Source organism: Mustela erminea, chromosome X (genome assembly GCF_009829155.1).
Source record: "Mustela erminea isolate mMusErm1 chromosome X, mMusErm1.Pri, whole genome shotgun sequence".
NCBI classification, from domain to species: domain Eukaryota; kingdom Metazoa; phylum Chordata; class Mammalia; order Carnivora; family Mustelidae; genus Mustela; species Mustela erminea.
In genome coordinates, this window is record NC_045635.1 from 113,082,629 (window position 1) to 113,101,678 (window position 19,050).

At 39.7% G+C, this 19,050-nt stretch overlaps 1 protein-coding gene across 4 annotated transcripts in view; it reads left to right on the plus strand.

Annotated features, from left to right (window-relative positions):
* The window catches only part of PHF6 (PHD finger protein 6), a 46,669-nt gene extending 30,255 nt beyond the window's left edge, over positions 1-16,414 (plus strand). The window contains exons 6-11 of one of the 4 annotated variants that reach the window (XM_032330122.1): positions 600-766; positions 925-1,068; positions 2,270-2,374; positions 4,946-5,079; positions 12,789-12,918; positions 13,251-16,414. In XM_032330122.1, the coding sequence (XP_032186013.1) occupies positions 600-766; positions 925-1,068; positions 2,270-2,374; positions 4,946-5,079; positions 12,789-12,918 (680 nt within the window). In that variant the 3' untranslated portion in view covers positions 13,251-16,414. Of the gene's footprint in view, positions 1-599; positions 767-924; positions 1,069-2,269; positions 2,375-4,945; positions 5,080-7,032; positions 7,435-12,788 lie in introns of those variants that run through there. The other 3 variants (XM_032330123.1, XM_032330124.1, XM_032330125.1) reach the window with 3 other exon arrangements.
* Positions 16,415-19,050: the final 2,636 nt, after the last annotated feature.

The following is a 19,050-nucleotide window of genomic DNA, read 5'->3' on the forward strand; positions in this document are numbered from 1 at the left end:
CCAGTAATAAGCGCTTGAAATGTGGTCAGTGTGAGTGAGAAACTGAGGGTTTGGTTTTGTTTAATTATAAGCAACAGAAATTGTAAAAAGCCACCATTTGCTCACGGCTACTATACCGGACAGCACAGATACACCTGCTTTATTTTCATTTAGTTTTCCAAGTTAGAGTAAGTTTATTTTCTTTAAGTGTTCTGATTTCACCAACAGTGTGAGGGAAAACGCTTTGAAACCTATGGTAAAAAAAAAAAAAAAAAAAAAAAAAACCAACAGTATAAGTGCTAGTTCTGAGAATTGACTTATTAGAGTCTGAAAATGTTTACTGACTTATGTGCACAGTCAAGATTCCAAAACTCATTTTTATAGAATTATAAACTTAAAAGGAATAATGACAGTGATTATAATAAAACTATGTTTTTATATTCAATTTTTGTTACATTTATATGAAACATTAAGGTTGCTCTAGCGAGCATGCCACAGACCATTTCCCTTCGTCTCTCGAGGGGATTTCATTCTGAGGAGAAATGCATATTCTAAGGACCCATGAACAAATGTTCATTTTAAGATGAGTCCGTGTCAAGTTTTTGTTCATTTTTGAGCAGCTGACTTAGAAGAAAGTTTTAACGAACATGAATTGGAGCCCTCATCACCTAAAAGTAAAAAGAAAAGTCGCAAAGGAAGGCCACGAAAAACTAATTTTAAAGGGCTGTCGGAAGATACCAGGTCCACATCCTCCCATGGAACAGATGAAATGGAAAGTAGTTCCTACGTAAGTAGAAAAACGTGGGATTCTTTTTGTTGTACCACAAGTATTTCACTTAAACCGTGTGTATAGGTAAAGCTCATCATTTGAAATGTTAACGAAGCTTGAAGGTACTGATAATATATTTTTAAGTTTTTTCTTTTTTTTTTCTTTTGCATTTGCAGAGAGATAGGTCTCCACATAGAAGCAGCCCTAGTGACACCAGGCCTAAATGTGGATTTTGTCATGTAGGAGAGGAAGAAAACGAAGCAAGAGGAAAGCTGCATATATTTAATGCCAAGAAGGCAGCTGCACATTATAAGTGCATGGTAAGCATGGTTCTTTTCATGTGCTTTTAAACCCAGGTTTTTTGGAAAGGCTTTTAGCTAGTAACCAAATAGGGCACTTTTCTCTCCAGCGTAAGTGGTGTAGAATTAGGAATAGTATATCCTGTAGTTCCATATCCTCATAGACCTTAGGATTTTAAAAATACAGACTTTATGATTTAGTAAGATCTAAAGGAGTCCTAATTATAGTTCCCATATTCTAGATAATGACAGTTAACTATTTTGTGACTGTACACCTTTGCGCTTTATAAACTTGTGATGGAAGATACACATTTGGCCTCCCCTGTAGCCCAGGTCGTGTCTGTGTGATTGTCCCCCTGCCGTCATTTATGAGCCTCTCCCGTAACAGACTTTTAATTCCTTAAAGAGAGGAACTGTGCTTGATCTTTGCGTCCTTAGATCCGGGTCTGACTTACAGGATACATAAACATTTTTGAATTTGATTGTATTCAGTTATTCATCCCATTTATGGTTAGGTTTTTTAAATTGAATTTATTATATCCGGAGTTCTTGGCCAGAGATGTGTATCAGATTTGCCTGGGGAGCTTTTTCCAAAATACACACCCCTGGAGTATATCCCAGAACTGTCTAGTCTAAAAAAAATATCCCCAGGTAATTCTGATCTACGTCTGTGGCTGAAATTTGCCAGTTTAAACTATTTTTTAAAACTTTGTAGAAACATAAAACAATGGAGACGACTGGGTAAGACTGTTGAAATCTGCATCGTTGAATGAAATATTTAATCTTGGGTCCACACTGGCAACATTAGTTTTGATTTATTTTCCTTTTTTTAAATTAAGGATTTATTTATTAGAGAGAGAGAAAGAGAGAACACATGCACGCGAAGGGGCAGAGAGACAGGGAGAAAAGCAGACTCCCCACCCAGTGCGGAGCCCCACACAGGGCTCGATCCCATGACCCGGAGATCATGGCCTGAGCTGAAACCAAGAGCCGGACGCTTAACTGACTGCACCACCCAGGCGCCCCTGTTGTCCTTATTTTGGATTATATTTTAATCAGACATGTGAATGTGTTAAAAATACTGGAGTTGATACTTGATTTTTAAAGAAAAGTTCTCTTTCTCAGGATATTGAAGTTGTAGAACACATTTGTTATTCCATTGTTTAATCTTTTTCTCACAAGGGTTCTGAACATTAAATATTCCTGCATTTTTCTTTCCTAGTTATTTTCTTCTGGCACAGTCCAGCTCACAACAACATCAAGAGCAGAATTTGGAGATTTTGATATTAAAACTGTACTTCAGGAGATTAAGCGAGGAAAAAGAATGGTCTGTGGTTTTATATTTATGCTATGCAACGTTACTCTTCTGACTTTCTGCTTTAAATTTAGAACGCATCTCAAATTTATCCAGTCATTAAAACATCTAATCTAAAGTAGTTCATATGTTAAAGCAAGTATATATTTGACTTATTTGTAATACAATAAAGGATGCTGATGTTTCTGGAACTTACTCCTCTATGTAACTTCAGTACCTAAGAGAATTACACTGAGATTTATATTTCAGGGTATCTGAGAGTCTTTTAATAAAATAAATGAAGATGTGAATGTGACACACCTTACTAAGTTTAAAATGTTAATATTATTTCAGCTTGCTTAAAGAACAGTTCCATAATCCTAATAGATCATCGGGAACTTCCCCCATGTTGTTCATTATTTTTTTTCTTTTTCTTTTTTTTTCAAATAAAAGGAAAAGATTTTTTTCAGAGCCTTCTGTTTAGTTAACGTTCACATACACAGTTATGTCTCTTAAAATGTTTACCATAGCTTTAAAGTTTTCTTTATAAACTGTGCCTAAGTCTCATGTTTTTAAACATACTGAATTACTAATAAATAGCTTTAAGAAATATTGGCATCTTTATTGATTACTTACTCCTTTACAGTGGATAAATATTATAAAATGTCAATGGAATGCTAAATCTTTTAAGACCTCAACTGTCTCTAGAGATGACCTGAATTAAAAAATTTTTTTATTGTGAAAATTTTCAAACATCTCAAAAATAGAAAGACTAGTAACACACGTCTGTCCATCACCTTGACCCATCAGTTATCAAGAGCTTGCCTTTTATTCTTGTTGCTTGAAGTGTTTTAAAGCAGAGCTGAGACTTCTTATCATTTCACCTCTACATTATGTCAGTATGTATCTCCTCAAAGTTGGACATTTTCTTACCTAACCACAATGTCATCACACCTTACGAATTAACATTGAGTTCTCAGTGTTATTTAATACTCAGTTCGTATCTGTATCTCCCCAATTGTCTCAAAAGTACCTTTTTAAAGTCAATTCGTGTGACTCAGTATCCAAAGGAGGATCGCCCATTCCATTTGGTGGTTCTGTATCCTTGATGTAACAACCTAGGGCACTTCCCTCTCTCCTTGTCTTTGTTGTGTCTGTTTTTGTTTTGTCGTATGCCATTGGCTTGTTGAAGAAAATGAATGAATTGTCCTGTAGACAATATCCCATGTCCCATATGTTTTATCTGTCTGCTTATTCATGATGCCATTTAACTTGTCCCTCTATCCACCAGATTTTCTTTTAAAGTGGAAGTTAGATGTAAAGGCTTGATTAGATTCAGTGTCAAGATTTTTGGGGGTAAGAATACCCACGGGTAGGACTCTGTCATCCGTATTTTATCACATCAGACTAGTCGTAATGTCTGATCCTTGGATTCAGGAGGTGAGTCTACTCCCTCCCCCTTCTGTTGTGAAGTTCCCCTTCAGTGTCTCATCTAGTGGTTTGCCATGTTGGTGAGCTTTATCTGAATCCATTAGAGATGCCCCTTTCTTTGTGGAGCTGCATTTCTGAAGGTGTGAAGATCGTTGATGTGATCTGTCCCCCTTAAATCCAGTTTCTGTTTTGATACTTCGATTACTCTCGTAATAATGAAACTCCTTTAAATCAGAATGTAGAATCCTAAAAAAATATAAGGGAAAAATCTCTTCGGCTTACCGTACCAAGCAGTGTTGTCGGGTCATACAGCTGCGGTCCAAGTAGGTGACTAGTGTAACAGTTCAGTCCTTCTGGTCAACTCATTCACCTCTGCCCGGTTGAATGTTCATGCAAACACCAAACTAGCACTTTCCCAAGTGTGCTCCAAAGGAAAGTAGTCTGTCAAGATGCCCCCCCCACAACCTGTCCAAAAATATAAGGGCATCTAGAGGTCAGTAATTTGGGAACTGTTTACTGTACCCTCCTTCTTGTAGAAAGGCTGTGAGAAGTTCTGCAGTCAAGCAGTCTGTTTAAAACTAGCATTCCTCAAACTTACTTGACTGTGAAACCCTTTTGTCAACAACCACCTTTGAATCTCAGAACATTCTTGAGGCAAAGCTGGCTGACCGAGGCCAAGACGCGATGTTTTGAAAAGATTTCAGCCCCTTCAGTCTCCCTCTGCCCTTTTACCTACTTGGTAGCAATCCCTCTTGGTGGGGAATTGCTCTCCTGTCTTCTCATTCTTCAGTCATCACAGGAAAGGAACTGGTTCCAGGGAGCAGAAGAAGCCAACCACTAAAGTAACAGAATCTAATTCTTTTGTGTTTGGCGGTATTGAGGAGTGTCTTATTTATGTTTGGATGTCAGATCTTCGAAGGTTAGTATAGGTAAATAATGGAAGCATCAGGGAGGGACTTAATATCAGAAAGTCTATCAAAGTATGGTTTAACTTGCGGCATGATTTAACAGATCTGCTAAACACTAAGTTCACTGTACTGTTTTTCCGTAGAAAACTGGCTGTTTTCTTTGTAAACTAGAATGTGTGGCTGAAATATGGCTAAAATAGAATAAATAAGGTTGCCAAAACTTTGAAATACTGCTTATGATCATTCTTTCTCTTCCCTTAAACAGAAATGTACACTTTGCAGTCAGCCCGGTGCTACTATTGGATGTGAAATAAAAGCCTGTGTTAAGACTTACCATTACCACTGTGGAGTACAAGACAAAGCTAAATACATTGAAAATATGTCACGAGGAATTTACAAGTAAGAGAACAACAATTGTCCATTTGCCTAAACTTGTCAGTAAGTAATTGCCCTTAAATAGATGGCATTAGTTTACTTGGTCATGATTCCTAGGTGGTATTTAGCCAAGCATAGAATACTTAGGACCCTTATATATAAAGAAACAAGTACTACGATTGGCGTTTTCCTCTGACTACACATCCCTGGATTCGCATTCATTCGGCTAGTATGCATCATGCTTACCAAATGCCAGGTTTTGTGCTGGGAGCTGGGCATACAAGAATGATCAGTGGGGGCGCCTGGGTGGCTCGGACAGTTCAGCCTCTGCCTTCGGCTCAGGTCATGATCCCACCATTCTGGGATCAAGCCCCGCATGAGCCCTGCATGAGCCCCGCATCAGGCTCCCTGCTGAGCAGGGAGCCTGCTTCTCCTCCCGCTCCCCCTGCTTGTGTTCCCTCTCTCACTCACTCTCTTTGTGTCTCTGTCAAATGAATAAATAAAATCTTTTTTAAAAAAATAGAGTGATCAGTAGAGGCACAAGCTACGTTCCCATGAAGCCTGTAGTCTAGTGGGAGAGACATTAATTAAATGAGCACATAAATAAATCTACAATTACAATCTACTTAAGTGCTGGAAAGGATCCATTACAAAGCACTACAAGAGAGCCAGCAAGGGAGGACCTGACTCATAGTCTGTACTGCAAAGTGTTTAGGAATTTCCTTAATGAAATAGAGCTCGAGCTGAAGAGCTTCATCTTCTTGGGCGAAGGTCAGGGTGGGCATTGGGACGGTGTCCTTGGCAGAAGGAACAGCACACGCCAAGACCCGAAGTTGGGACAGAAGCAAGGGTGCAGATGGGAAGGTGAGTTGGGAGGCTCCTGCTCAGGGTCCAGGTGAGGGTTCGTGGTAGCTTAGAAGCAGGTGCATTTGTGAAAACAGAAGGCCAGAGACCCTCTTACGCCTGTGATGAAGGCACAAGGTTTGGAGATTTGGGATGACATGTTACCTTCTGTTTTCTGGGTCTTTCATATCAGTGCGCATCTATAATGGTTCCATTTGTTTGCTTGAATGACAAGAAGTTGGTGGGGATCCGTGGATTTTTCGACTTGCCTTTGCGAGTTGTAAAGCACTTCCTTACATTCCCAGGACGCAGTAGGCCAATGAGTAAACACCCTACTGCCCCGTATACAAAGTAGTTTATACAGACAGCCGCCATGCATTTGGGTAACTGGATGAGGCGCGAGGGCTGTATTATAAAATTTGCCAAACTCTGTTTAATAATAAAGGCAGAGCTGTTTTTCAAGTGAGTTCTATCAAGCCTTTAAGGAACAGAGAATTCCAGTACTATTTAAAGAGGTCGAGTGCATAGCAGAGATGAAAGACTTGGTTCATTCCTTAAAACTTTGCATAACTGAGAGACCAAACCTGACAAAGATAGCATTTAAAACAAAAGCAAATAAGAAAGCTATAGACCAGTCTCACTGTTATAAATAATATACCAAAGTCCTAATAAAATGTTAGAACATCAAACGCAGTGCTGTCTTCTAACAATTTGAAGACTGTTCAGAATTAGGAAATCTATTAATGTGATCCATTGCCATTAACAGAGAAAAGAAAAATCCTATCACCTTCCTGGTGGATGGTGAAAAGGCATTTCATAGCATTCAAGACCCATTTCTGAACTTTAAAGTGCAGTACCAAGGGTCCCCGTGGGAAGCGGGGGGTCCTGATGGAGCATTTATGAGAAGACAACAGCGAAGTGTTAAAGGGACAGTGGTTCTTAACCAGGGCTGAGCCTCGAACCACCTGAGGGTGGATAGGGCCCTCTTTAAAAATGTTCGTGCCTGGGCCCCAGAGATTTTAAACTCAGTGGATTGAGGCCCAAACCATGTTTTTCGATGACTCTCCAGGTTATTCTCAAGTTCATCTGTAACTGAGAACCACTATACTACCAACTACCAATGTTACTTTTCAGCGTTCTTCTGGAGGGTTAAGCCGCTGCAACAAGAGAAGGAAGAAAAATGTCTAATAAATACCATGAAGGAGCAAAATAAAATTGTCAGTATTTGTTATTGATGTCATTGTCTACCAAGAAAATCCAAAGGGACCAACTCCATTTACTAAAATTAATAAGAGCTCAGTAAGGTTGCTGACTATGAGATGAAGTTTTAAAAACAGCTCCAATAACAACTAGTTAGAAAATAGCAAGGAAAAATGTCACCCTCTACCCGTTCCCCACAGACATTCGCACACCACAGTTGAACCTTTAAAAAAAACAACAACAAAAAAAAAAACAGTGTTTTACATGGGACCCAAATGGATAGTAAAATGTATTATGTTCCCTGATGGAAAGTTACTCAACACTGAAAGATACCTGTTCTTCTCAAATTAATCTATACATCAAGTATAATTTTGATGAAATATAAAATGTTGATGTTTTAATCTAGAAGAGTGAGTGGGTTATTATTTTCTACTGGTAATGATTAAGTTCCCTTATGAACAGGGAAGAACTAGAGGCTTAAACAAGATAGAAATTTGTTTCTCCCTGCAAGATGTCCCAAGGAGTGCAGTCCAATGTGTTAGCCTCTTCTCTGTGTCATCAGAGACCCGGATTACCATCTTTCTGCTCTCTCATCCGTGGGGTGTCCTTCCGGAGGCAGTAGGAGGAAGTGGGAGCAAAGGAAAGCAGAAGGACGAAGTGGCAGTTCCTCCAGCTGACGGGTTTTTAATCGTCCTTCCAGGAGGTTCCACACACACTTCTGCTCAGCATCTCATTAGCCAGAATTCAGTCACCTCTCCAGCAGGGGCTGGGAAATGCACCCCTGGTGGGTACCAGGCTACCCAAATCTGCTTCAGTGCTACCAAGGGAAGAGGGGAAAGTAGGTACTGGGGTTGTGGACTAGTCTTTATTACGTGCAGCCAAGAACAAGTTTAATGAGCTCAAGAGGGGAGATCACCTATTAGATATCAAACCCACTCACCCAGTAATTAAACTGGTACTGGCACAGTGACAAAGATCACAGGAAACTGATCCATGTCTTTGCTGGGTAATTTCGGTGGTTCTAGATCTGTGGAGACAGGATGGATTGATTATTCAGTATCTGACCTCTGTACAGTTTATATAATTGGCTCCATTTAGGAAACAGTTTGAATCCTTACCTCAGACTGTACCCCAGGAATACCTCCTGGGCTAAAAATCTAACCCTAAGTAAAACAGAAAATGTAGGAGAAATTTTCTAGAATCTCTTTGAGTACAGATGACGTTTCTAAACGTGTTAGGAAACTTGGAATTTTTGACTACATTAAAATTAGGCTAAAAAGAACTCCAAATCCTTAAGAGAAAGAACCCAGTTTAGGGGGGATAAAATGGGTGAAGAACATGAAAAGGCAGTTTATAGGAGAACTAGCCGTGGGTTATAAGCATGTGGAAAGCCGCTCACCCTTAGTAATGAAAGAAATGCAAATTAAACAAGATCTTACTAGTTTTTGCCTATCTGATGGGCAAAGATGGGTAGGATTCACCTGTTGACCAGGTTCTGGAGACCTGGTATTTGCATTTGATAGTGAATTAGAATGTAACTTACAATTTAGGAGAGCAATTTAGCATTGGAGACCACGGCCTTTAAGAAAATAATGTATTTTGCTACTGGTATGCGTAGTAGGGATTTCTGCCAGGGAAGCAAGAAAACAGCTCAAAGATGTATGCGCACTCAGTTCCGTTGCCCCGTGAAGGAGAGCCACACTACCCACTAGGGCACCCTGTTGACGCACCTGTGCTGGGATTGGTGTGATTAGCGCAGATGGCATCAGTCAGCTTGGGGATAGAGACAGGAAGCGCAGCTGGCCGGCAGGGCAACATCTGCTGCCTCGAGAGAGTGCTTGCAGTACGGCGGGCGGCGCAGGCCCAGTAAGTTTGGATTCAAGCTGTGGGTGGGGCCACAGGGGATCCCTCCGCCGCCCCCCCCCCCCCCCCCCCCCGCCTTAAAAGCTGCTTACCCCATTGAGCCAGCACCTGTTACGGGATAGTCGTCTAGGCGTAGGGCATTTTCAGGTCACACCACACAGGGCCAGAGAGCCGGCTCATCAGAGTAGAATTCTCCTGAGCCATCTACCATCTACCAGGTGGAAGGGGCGGGGGCGGCTTAGTAAAGCAGCGGACGCACCATGCCAGTTTTGGCGCAGTTGCCAAGGGAATAACAGCTAGAGTTAACCAAAGGTGAAATGGGAAAGGAATTTTTTACCCTTTAACCCACAACAGCAAAAATCAAGCCCAAAACAATGTCTATCAAGAGACTCAAGTTTTAGTAGGTGCATTTAATGGAATATTATGCAGCAATGAAAGACTGAAGTCGATCCATGTGGAGAGTCATGGAGAGGTGTTCTGGGGTCGAGAAAGGTGAAGCAACCGAGTTGTGTGACCTGTTCTGGCATATAAAAAACACACATGTACAAGATACGTGTCTGTGTTCATAAACATATTTTACCAGTTGTTACCTCATTCACTGCATGGAGATGGGAGAGAAGCAATTTTCTTTATACAACTTACTGTTCGGCAGTTTTATATTTATATAGTTCAGTGGCTGAATATTTTTATAAGCAGTCCGTTATTTAAAGTGGCATTAAGATTTAAAAACAGGCCCGTGCTAAACATCTAAAATCAGATATGTAGAAAATTCTTGTATTTAAATTTCAGCTCCATTTATATACTGTAATATTTACCCATTTTCACTTTGAGGGGGAAAAAAAGTGGAAAATAAAGATAAGGGGGAAAGGCCTAATGTGAACTTCAATTCTACCAGCAGAGAGAATTTTAAATCTTCCAGGATATTTTCTAGACATGTATGTGATTGTGTATGTACATTTATTCATAAAAAGATCTTATATATGCTTTTGTAATCTGTCTTCCACTTGCTATATCTGAGACATTTTTCTGTGTCATTAAACAGTTTTATATCACCATTTTAATGGTTGCATAGTATTCCATTGTACGGGTCTATCAGTGTAATCAGTTCCTTTTTTAGACATTCAGATGGTTTTTAATCTTTAGCTATTAAGAAACCACGTTGCAGTGACCGTCTCTAAAGAAAATATTTACACCAGAATCCACAGTGATTTGAATTACGTTTTATTTTTTCACATTGAAATTTGTTTCTGAAATCTGCTTATGGTGCGGATTCCAGATTTCGTTCATAGAGACTGTTGAGTTCAAATAAGTCCATGTGCAAGTAGTTTGGGGATAGAAGAACGCACAAATAGGAAATGCAAGGAGAAATACTTCTGAATGAAGTGGTTTCCCTCTCCGGCATGTGGCTTTCCTTCTTTACTGGCTCCTTCTGGATCCTGAATATATTCATTAAATTATTACATTAATCTATACATTAGATTAAATGTATTTGTTCCTTAAGAAGGTGAGGGAGGATTCCATACATAGTTTCTCTGCTTATCCTGTTTTATTGTCTCTGTTGTATTACTAAAATTTAAAAAATATGTATGTTTAAAAAGTGAGTTCCCCACCATAAAAAAGTAAATTATGTGTCAGGGATCTTCTTTGACAGGATGTCACCTGTGGTCTTGGTGTCTAGATTGGCAAAGGACACGTAATGGGCCTATGGGAGTGAAAAGTGATGCCATAAAAAGTTGTTTTAACAACTAAGGGCTTTTACTGAAATTTTTCAAAAGTATACAAAAATAGGATACTGTAGCCGCTCCCCATCTAAGCAGCTCCCGAGTTACTGCCACACTTGCTTTCATCTACTGTTTTTTTCTTTTTGCTGAAGCAGAATCCCACACCTCTTGTCAGTGTATCCCTACATACATCAGGATCACTATGCCATTACCACACTTTGTAAAATCAGCAGAAAGTTCTTAGTGTCATCTCCCAAGTCCACATTCACATTTCCCCAGTTGTCTTAGAAATGCCTTTCCAGACCCAATTTGTTCAAATCTCAATACATACAAGGCCCATACACTGCATTTAATGAATATGTCTGGTAAGTCTCTCAAAATAGAGCAATCCCCACTCCATCCCGCCTTCCCCCCTATTTTTGCAGAACCCTGATAAGTCGTCCTGTGAAAGCCCCACCTTCTAGATTTATTTTTTTGTCTTTTCATGATGCCATTCACCTTGTTCCTCTATCGTGTAATTTACAAGGTGGCTTAAAGGCTTAATTCAGGTTATACTTTGGAGGAAGACACTTTATAGGTACACTATAAAGGAATTCACTCCTGATAATTTGAACTCAGGCTGTTGGTTTATTTTTAAGTGATTGCCAACATGTAGCATTTGAAGAATACAGATTCTCCATAGTTCTTTGGAAATCATTGAAGATGTTTTAAAAATTTTAAAATAAGCAAAACTAGGTTGGAAGTCAGTTGTTACTGTTGCTCCCCACCCCCCTCCCTGCCTTTTATTCTACTCACACGTTAGAAACTCTTCATGTTAAAACTAGTTTTAGGTCATTTGTGTCAGAATTAGTATATGAATGTCTTACCTATTGCTGACCACAAGAGGGCACCCACTGAACATTTTTAAAGCATTGTTACATCTTGTCTTGGTATATATAATTGACCTAAAACTGAGGGGATGTCAGCTCACCCATTGATTACGGTGGGGTGCTTAACTATAAAAACTATTGGTACATATACATTAATTGGCCTACCTACGCCCTTGTCCTAAATAACACGCATTGCTTTTTTTTTTAATTAAAAACAATGAATGCCAAATAAACAGTGTATATACCCACATAAAAGGTTGTCAGAATAGCCAGACGTCAAACCACTCCAGAGGTTGTTTGCTGATTTTAAAGGAGGAAAACCTACTTGTACAATGGAAAAGTCTGGCTATCACCATCACTTTAACCAAATGATCCAACAGCATCACTAATAGTGGGACATTCTGAAATTAACTTGCCTCCTGAAGTGTGCAGGGTCCCCTCTCAAATATCCTGGACTCACAAGGAAAATTTGAACCTAGAGTTAACCAAACCCTTAGACCTTATTTCCAGTTTATAGGAAATATGGGGTAAGAGAGAACCAAATGAAACAGGCCCACAGTTAGACAAATCCAGAATGGTACAGTTGAAAAGGTAGTTGGTCTAACTTTTCCCTAAAAGTCAATGTCATGGGGAAAAAAGAAGTTGGGAGGAGCCAGTCTAGATCAAGAGAGACCGAGCCAAATGAATGAATGAATGAATGAATGAATGAATAAAAATAGAGACCGAGCCAAATTGTTAGGGGGCTCATGAAGGGCCAGGACACAAATGATGAAATGACATTGTGGGGAGTTTGAATAAAAGTGTTTCATGTAATACGAGCAGAAAGCAGCAGTATCTATAGAGTTTATATTATGTCCTAAAATGTGCTTTTGAATTCTGTATCTGAAACGTAGAATTGGACTATTCGTCTACATACCTGCAAATTTATATGTTCAAGTAGGCTGGAAGCTTTATTTTTAATCTCAATGCGTAAAATGAGGAAATGTCTATATCTTTGGGCATACACGACAACTTTTATCCTAAACCACAGGTTTTATTTCAGATGAACTTTTTACGATCTCATTAATAGTGTGCTTTCCTATCATTCAGATAGAAATGGACGACCTGTAACTAACTGTAGCATTCTTTAAAAGCATAGCTATTTTAAGTGGGCACCGACCTCATCTATTAATGGCATAAATATATTCTCATCAACAGCGAAAAAACATTTTGAGATTTTTATCTTTCCTCATTGTAGACTGTACTGTAAAAATCATAGTGGGAATGATGAGAGAGATGAAGAAGATGAGGAACGAGAGAGTAAAAGCCGGGGAAAAGTAGAAATTGACCAGCAGCAACTAACTCAGCAGCAACTTAATGGAAACTAGGTATGAACGTTACGTGTGTCGGATCTGTTGTCGGGATACAGTACTCGCTGATAAATAACGTTGTTGGAGTAATGGTATATGCAGTATGATTTTTTAATGCTATTATGTTTAGTTCAGCATGTTACTAGAATGCTAAAGGATTGTGTAGGCTTGCATAGTTTTTTTTTTTTAACTAGCTGATTTTGTAACCGTAAAAACAAGCGATCTGCTTTATCAATCAGCGTAGCTGTAATGTCGAACCAGTAAGATGTTCTTGCTCCTCAGTAACTTGATTATTTATTGTGCTCCCCTCAAACATCATATTTTACAATTTTTTATCATCTTTTAAACAGGTTCATGGGACAGAGTTAGAAAACTGGGAATGAATAAGACATCCATAACTACTATTCTTTTTTCACTGTTTTCTAAAATCAAAAAGGGTTTGTCACTTTTTACTGCCCAACTCTTAGATCCTTCATTGAACTGCCTAAAAACGTCTTGTTTGTTTTATGAGCCTTCACTAGATGGCAGAATTTAACATGTTGATATTACTAGCTGTAGTTTGCAGTTTCTGGGAAGCAATCGAAACACTATTAACCCTGTGTATAGTGTCAACAGTTAAAGCAGACATTGAAATGAAGTAAGCTATATTTCTGGACTGAACAAAAGTTCTACTGTTTAGAGTGTCTAAGTTTGTTTAGTGGACTCATACTCAAGGGAAAGCATAAGCAAATTTCACTTTACAGTAACACGCCTCTGGGGGCAATACATGGGAATTTGTGATTTTCTTTTTTTTCACACTCAAGTCACGGAGGCTAGAAATGAAGAGAACCTTCTTTTTCTCTTGGCTTTGACAGCACATGCTAAAATCTCTTCCAAGAAGTGTGCTAAAGCTTTTCATTTCGTTCCTGTTAAAGTTGTTCTCACTGACCAGCATGCACTCGGGCGACTGGCGATGTTAAGTTGTGAGCTCCGGTGCTTACGCCAAAATTCCCTTGACAGTAAACCTCTTCTCTTATCATGTCCTACAAAGAGCTTCTAGCAAAATGATTGGATCCTTTCAAGTTTAAACTAAGATTTGGCAGCAGCAAATTAAACCTCTTTAAGATTGAAAGGGTTACCACTCACGAAGGACTTCAGCCACCATGTCTGAAACTGGTTTCTCTCAGGTGCCGTGTGGTGTGGAACACTTCATATATTGGCCCAAAGTACACGAGGAGGTCTCAGCCGCTGTTGGAATAAAAAAAAAAAAAAGTCTGCATAAAACAGTATTTATTTTTCATTTTGTGACCACTATTTTTTAAAAAATTATTTAATACTTCTCATGTTTTCATGCATTGCTTTGCTTATCTGTTGACTAGGCTTTCGGTGCCCTACGTGTTTTGTTTTTTCCTGGTAGGGCTCGGTGGTATTTTCTTAATCATCAGAGTTGTTTATCGAAGCCTAAGAATGCAGCTGTTTAGAAAGGATTTTCACACTGGCATTTCCAGCTAGGGATATTTTCTTCCACTTACCTGCTGAAGCACATTTATGTATTTCTTTATGGCAAAACCAAAAACTTTAGTTGTGGTCTGCCTAATATTACCATAGCACCTCAGTACCAAGGGTAGGGACTCTGATTTCTGAATTCTTCGTTAACCTACCACATTAAAGCAAATCAGCAAATAAGAAATAATATGTTAACTTGACTGTACATCATGATATTCTGCAGCTTATGGAGAAGTGTTTTTAAAATGTAACAGGTGGAAAATTACACTGTGCTTAATGACTGATTTTTTTTAACTGCTAGTCCCTTAAGGTCACATTTGTCAAGTGTGTTATTTACACATTCACTTCAATCAAGGGACTCAATGATTGCTTTATTTTAACCATCTTTTATTATTTTTAGAAGGAAACTAGCTTTAGTGGGGTTGCCCTATGTGTTTTTCTCTTTTTGCTCTAAATATGCCATTGGGCTTTTTTGTGTGTGTGTATGTGATGAATTTTCAAAATTCACCATGACTTGAAGTGCAACGACAGATCTAGATGTTTGTTTACCGAGCTATGTGACTTTTCCCAAAGGATCTGTACTTTATTTCCTTACAACAGCTTGAAACCTGTTATTTTAAAATCTTCGAATCACTGTGTCTTGATCATTTTTACATTGTGTGCCATAGACTTACCCGTGGAACAGTAGGGCACCTTCATTTTCGGACAACTACTGTAATTATGTTTTTAGGAAAAATGGAAGGTGCCGGGGTAATAGTGGCCAGCCAATGATCATATCATAGACTTCACATACTGTAGTTATTAGTCAATGGATTTGTTATGTAATCAAGTGCATCAATTCCTCTGGGTGTCTTCACCCCTTTCTCTGCCACTAGCAACCAGAATAGCACTTTACCTTTTGGTTGGCTAGAATTAAGTGGCTGGCTACCTATTTTTCTCACTGTGGTGTGATTGGCTAAACAGTCTTTCATTCAAAGTTGAAATGTAAACTGAAGTCACATGAAAACTCACCTTTGGTTGTAAACCTCCAATACTTTGATTCTCCATCCATGTTTTCGTCACATGCTGAGTAAAAAGTGCCTTACAATGTAAAAATTGTACAGTACTTATGTTCCCAAGTAGAGTCATCATCTTCTGGCTAGTAATTACATTGTGGTATGAATATTTAGGAAAATGGACCTCAGCAGTGTATTTACTGTTCATCTCTTAAGTCCTTAACTGTAGTTTTAATAAGCATGACATTATTTGATAAGTATATAACATGTACATCCTTTCAAAAAAATACTGCCATGACTGTCTTTTACGCATATTTTAGCTTGAAATTTCAGAGCGTCTTTTCTTTCTTTCCTTTTTTCCCCCCTCTTCTTTTTTGTTCTGTTTTCGTTATTGATATTCAACAGTGTAATCTTTGCAAGCGTATATTGAAGATTATTCTGGAGCATTTATTGCCTTACCAGAACTGTTAGTAAGAAATGTTCTTTAGCGTAGAAAGATAGACTTGAGTTTCTATACTTTAATAAGAGCTCTTTGTTCCTGGGGGGCGGGGGGGTGGGGTGTGAATTTTACTTTCATCTCAATTTATTAAAAACCCACAGCTGAAATAGATTTTATTTCAAAGATCAGCAATTTTAGAATTTCAGATAGTACTTGCTCAGGAGTACACGCTACTCAAGATATTAAGAGAGTAACAAGCTATGTAGATCTACTGTTGAATCAGAATCTATGTACTTGAACAAATGTGTGAATCTTAAATATCTCAAAGAAAAAGAAATGTGTTCTAGAATGTTGTTGCTTTTTTGAAAAGCACTAAAGGTTAGACCAAGGTATGCAGTTTTGTTCTAACAGGCATTTAGGTTCGTTGTAAAGATAAGGAATGCATTATGGGTCAAAATCAAACATTCCTCTCATGTTATGTATATTTTGTTCCTGTTATATTGGCTTTATTTTCAAAATGGTAGTTTGTAGTATTAGTTTCCTTTTATTGGTACCCTTGCATATACTATTCATTCAATAAATGAGTTACGACTTTCATGTTTGTACGCTTGTCTTTTTTGTGAGAGGGTCTAATGACGCGCGCAGCGACAATAGGACGGTGTTGCCTTTAGTCTTAGAGACGAGATGCCTAGTTGGCGTAGGAACTGGTGGTCAGAAAGTGCATTCGAGTCCAGTTCAAGGCGTCACAGCACAGAGGTTTCGCCATGAAGAGAACCGGCAGTCTGCCGGGTACAGCAGAAGTGCGTGACTCCTCGCTGCTCTTATTATTACGTGATTCGGGGAGAACCCTGGCTTCTACTGGGTCCTCTGGAACCTAGGTAGAAGGTGATTTTGAAAAATAAGCCAAAACTCCTAGTGTGGTTTATCTGCTTGGTAATAAGGGTGAAGGGATTCCAACTTACGGATTTAACCCTTATCCTGGACAGCTGACTTCTAGTAGCACGCTCGTACAGTGAGGTAGGTGTAGCCAGGGCGGAAAGCAGTTTTCAGTCAGTGGAACATGCTCGTTCCATACAGAAAAGTCCTCACCTGCATTCCTACTCGAGAGGAAAAAAAAATTACGGAACAGGTTCCGATTAACACCAGAACTGTGGGACGGCGTGCCTGACTGCAGACATTACCTAGTCGTGCTTGGTGCGTGTGCTTAAAATATATTACTTAGTTTCGTTTTTTTGTTTTTTTGTTTTTGTTTTTTTAAAGATTTTATTTATTTATTTGACAGACAGAGATCACCAGTAGGCAGAGAGGCAGGCGGGGGGGGGGGGAGCAGGCTCCCCGCTGAGCAGAGAGCCCGATGTGGGGCTCGATCCCAGGACCTCGGGATCATGACCTTAGCTGAAGGCAGAGGCTCAACCCACTGAGCCACCCAGGTGCCCCGTTTTTTTTTTTTTTAATTTAAGATTGTATCTAAAAAGAAATTATTTTTAAGTAATCCCTACACCCGAGGTGGAGCTCAAACTCAGAACCCCAAGATTAGGAGTTGCACACTCTATATCCACGGAGCCAGCCAGGCCTCCCTATTACTTTATTTCATTTTTATTACCACCATAAAGACCTAGAGAAGGGAGATTCTGTGCTTTTCTTCAGCTAACTGAAACTATTGGCAGCTGGGGGCCTTTGGGGGGGGTTTGTTCTCCTTTTCCAGCTTCAGTCATCAGCAGGTGCTGAGGTCATTCTAACGTATGAACCTGGTAGAATTTCCTAGGAAAATTCTATGGCCAGCAAAGGGCTGGTCCATCTTTTTTAGGGAAAACCCTCCTTATTTATGTATCAGAGTCCTCAGCTGCAGAGACGGTGCTGCTTTGTAGATCAAGCAACGTTCACGTAATTTTGCCTTGTTTAGATAATGAGGCATCTGGACATTAAGGACCTAAAGCAAAAATGCATTCTTGATTTCTGTTCAGGGGGTGGAAACTAGAAAGTCACTTAGGAAAGTAAGGGGCCATGTTCTGTACGTGGTCAGTGTACCGAAGTCATTTAGACCTGGATCTTTGTCAAAAGATAGGAGGTCCATAAACACCCAGATTATGCCTTTGTCTCTACCTCTCTGTGGCTATAAGTGTGTTTTTACAGTGGGGGTGGGGGCAGTGCCAGGGAGATAGGGAAGATGATGCTGGGATAAATGATCTCATAAACAGACTTAGGCGGAAACAAAAATGGTCTGTGAAGGGCCAAACCTTTGAACTGGGACCTGAGAGAGAGAGTTTATTCAAGTGAGCGCTAGGAGTAGGAAGATAGAAATAAACCGTGCTTTAATATGGACATTGGATTTAGAACTGCTGAGCTTCTACAAAGTGATTTGTACAAAAGGGTGAGGCGGTTTCCGAGTGTCTTTTTTTTTTTTTTAATCAGAGCTATTTACAGATTGTTTTCTTTATTGAAGTCATGCATGGCTGTTTAAAGAGCTAAAGAACTGATCCCTGCTTGAAGACTTAATGCTAAGAAGCCAGGCACCAAGGATAGCATCTTGTATGGTGCCCTTCTTTTTCCCTTAAAGATTTAATTGATTTATTTATGAGAGCGAGACCACGAGTGCACGAGAGTCGGGAGGGGCCGAGGGAGAAGGAGAAGCAGGCTCCCCACTGAGCAGGGAGCCCGATGCTGGGCTCGATCCCAGGACCCCAGGACCAGGACCGGAGCCAAAGGCGGACGCTTCACCGACTGAGCCACCCAGGCACCCCTGCCGTTTGCCCTTTATGTGTAATGTCCAGAAGCAGCAAGTCCACAGAGTCAGAATGCAGATTAGTGGGTGCAGAGAGGGGGCCCCGGGGAGCAACTGTTAGCAGGTACAGGGCTTCTTTTTGGGGTGATGCCAATGGCTGGAATTAGGGAGTAGCGTTGGTTACACAACTTTGTGAATATACTAAAAACCATGAATTATATACTTGGAAAGGGTGAGTTTTTTTTATTACATGACTTTAACCTCGATTTTTAAAAAGTACTGTGTGGTCATCGTACACAATTAAAACATACAGAGATCTGTATGGCAAAATGTGAGACCCCTCCTTCCCCGCCACACCGCGTCTGCAAGCCTACTCCCCAGGATGTGACATGGGTCCTTCTAAAGTACTTGTGTACATCTCTAACTTCTACACGTTTTAGCATAAATAGGGTCATGCTGGGCATGGAGATCTGCACCTGTCCTCTTCGCTGGAACACCACCACAAGCTG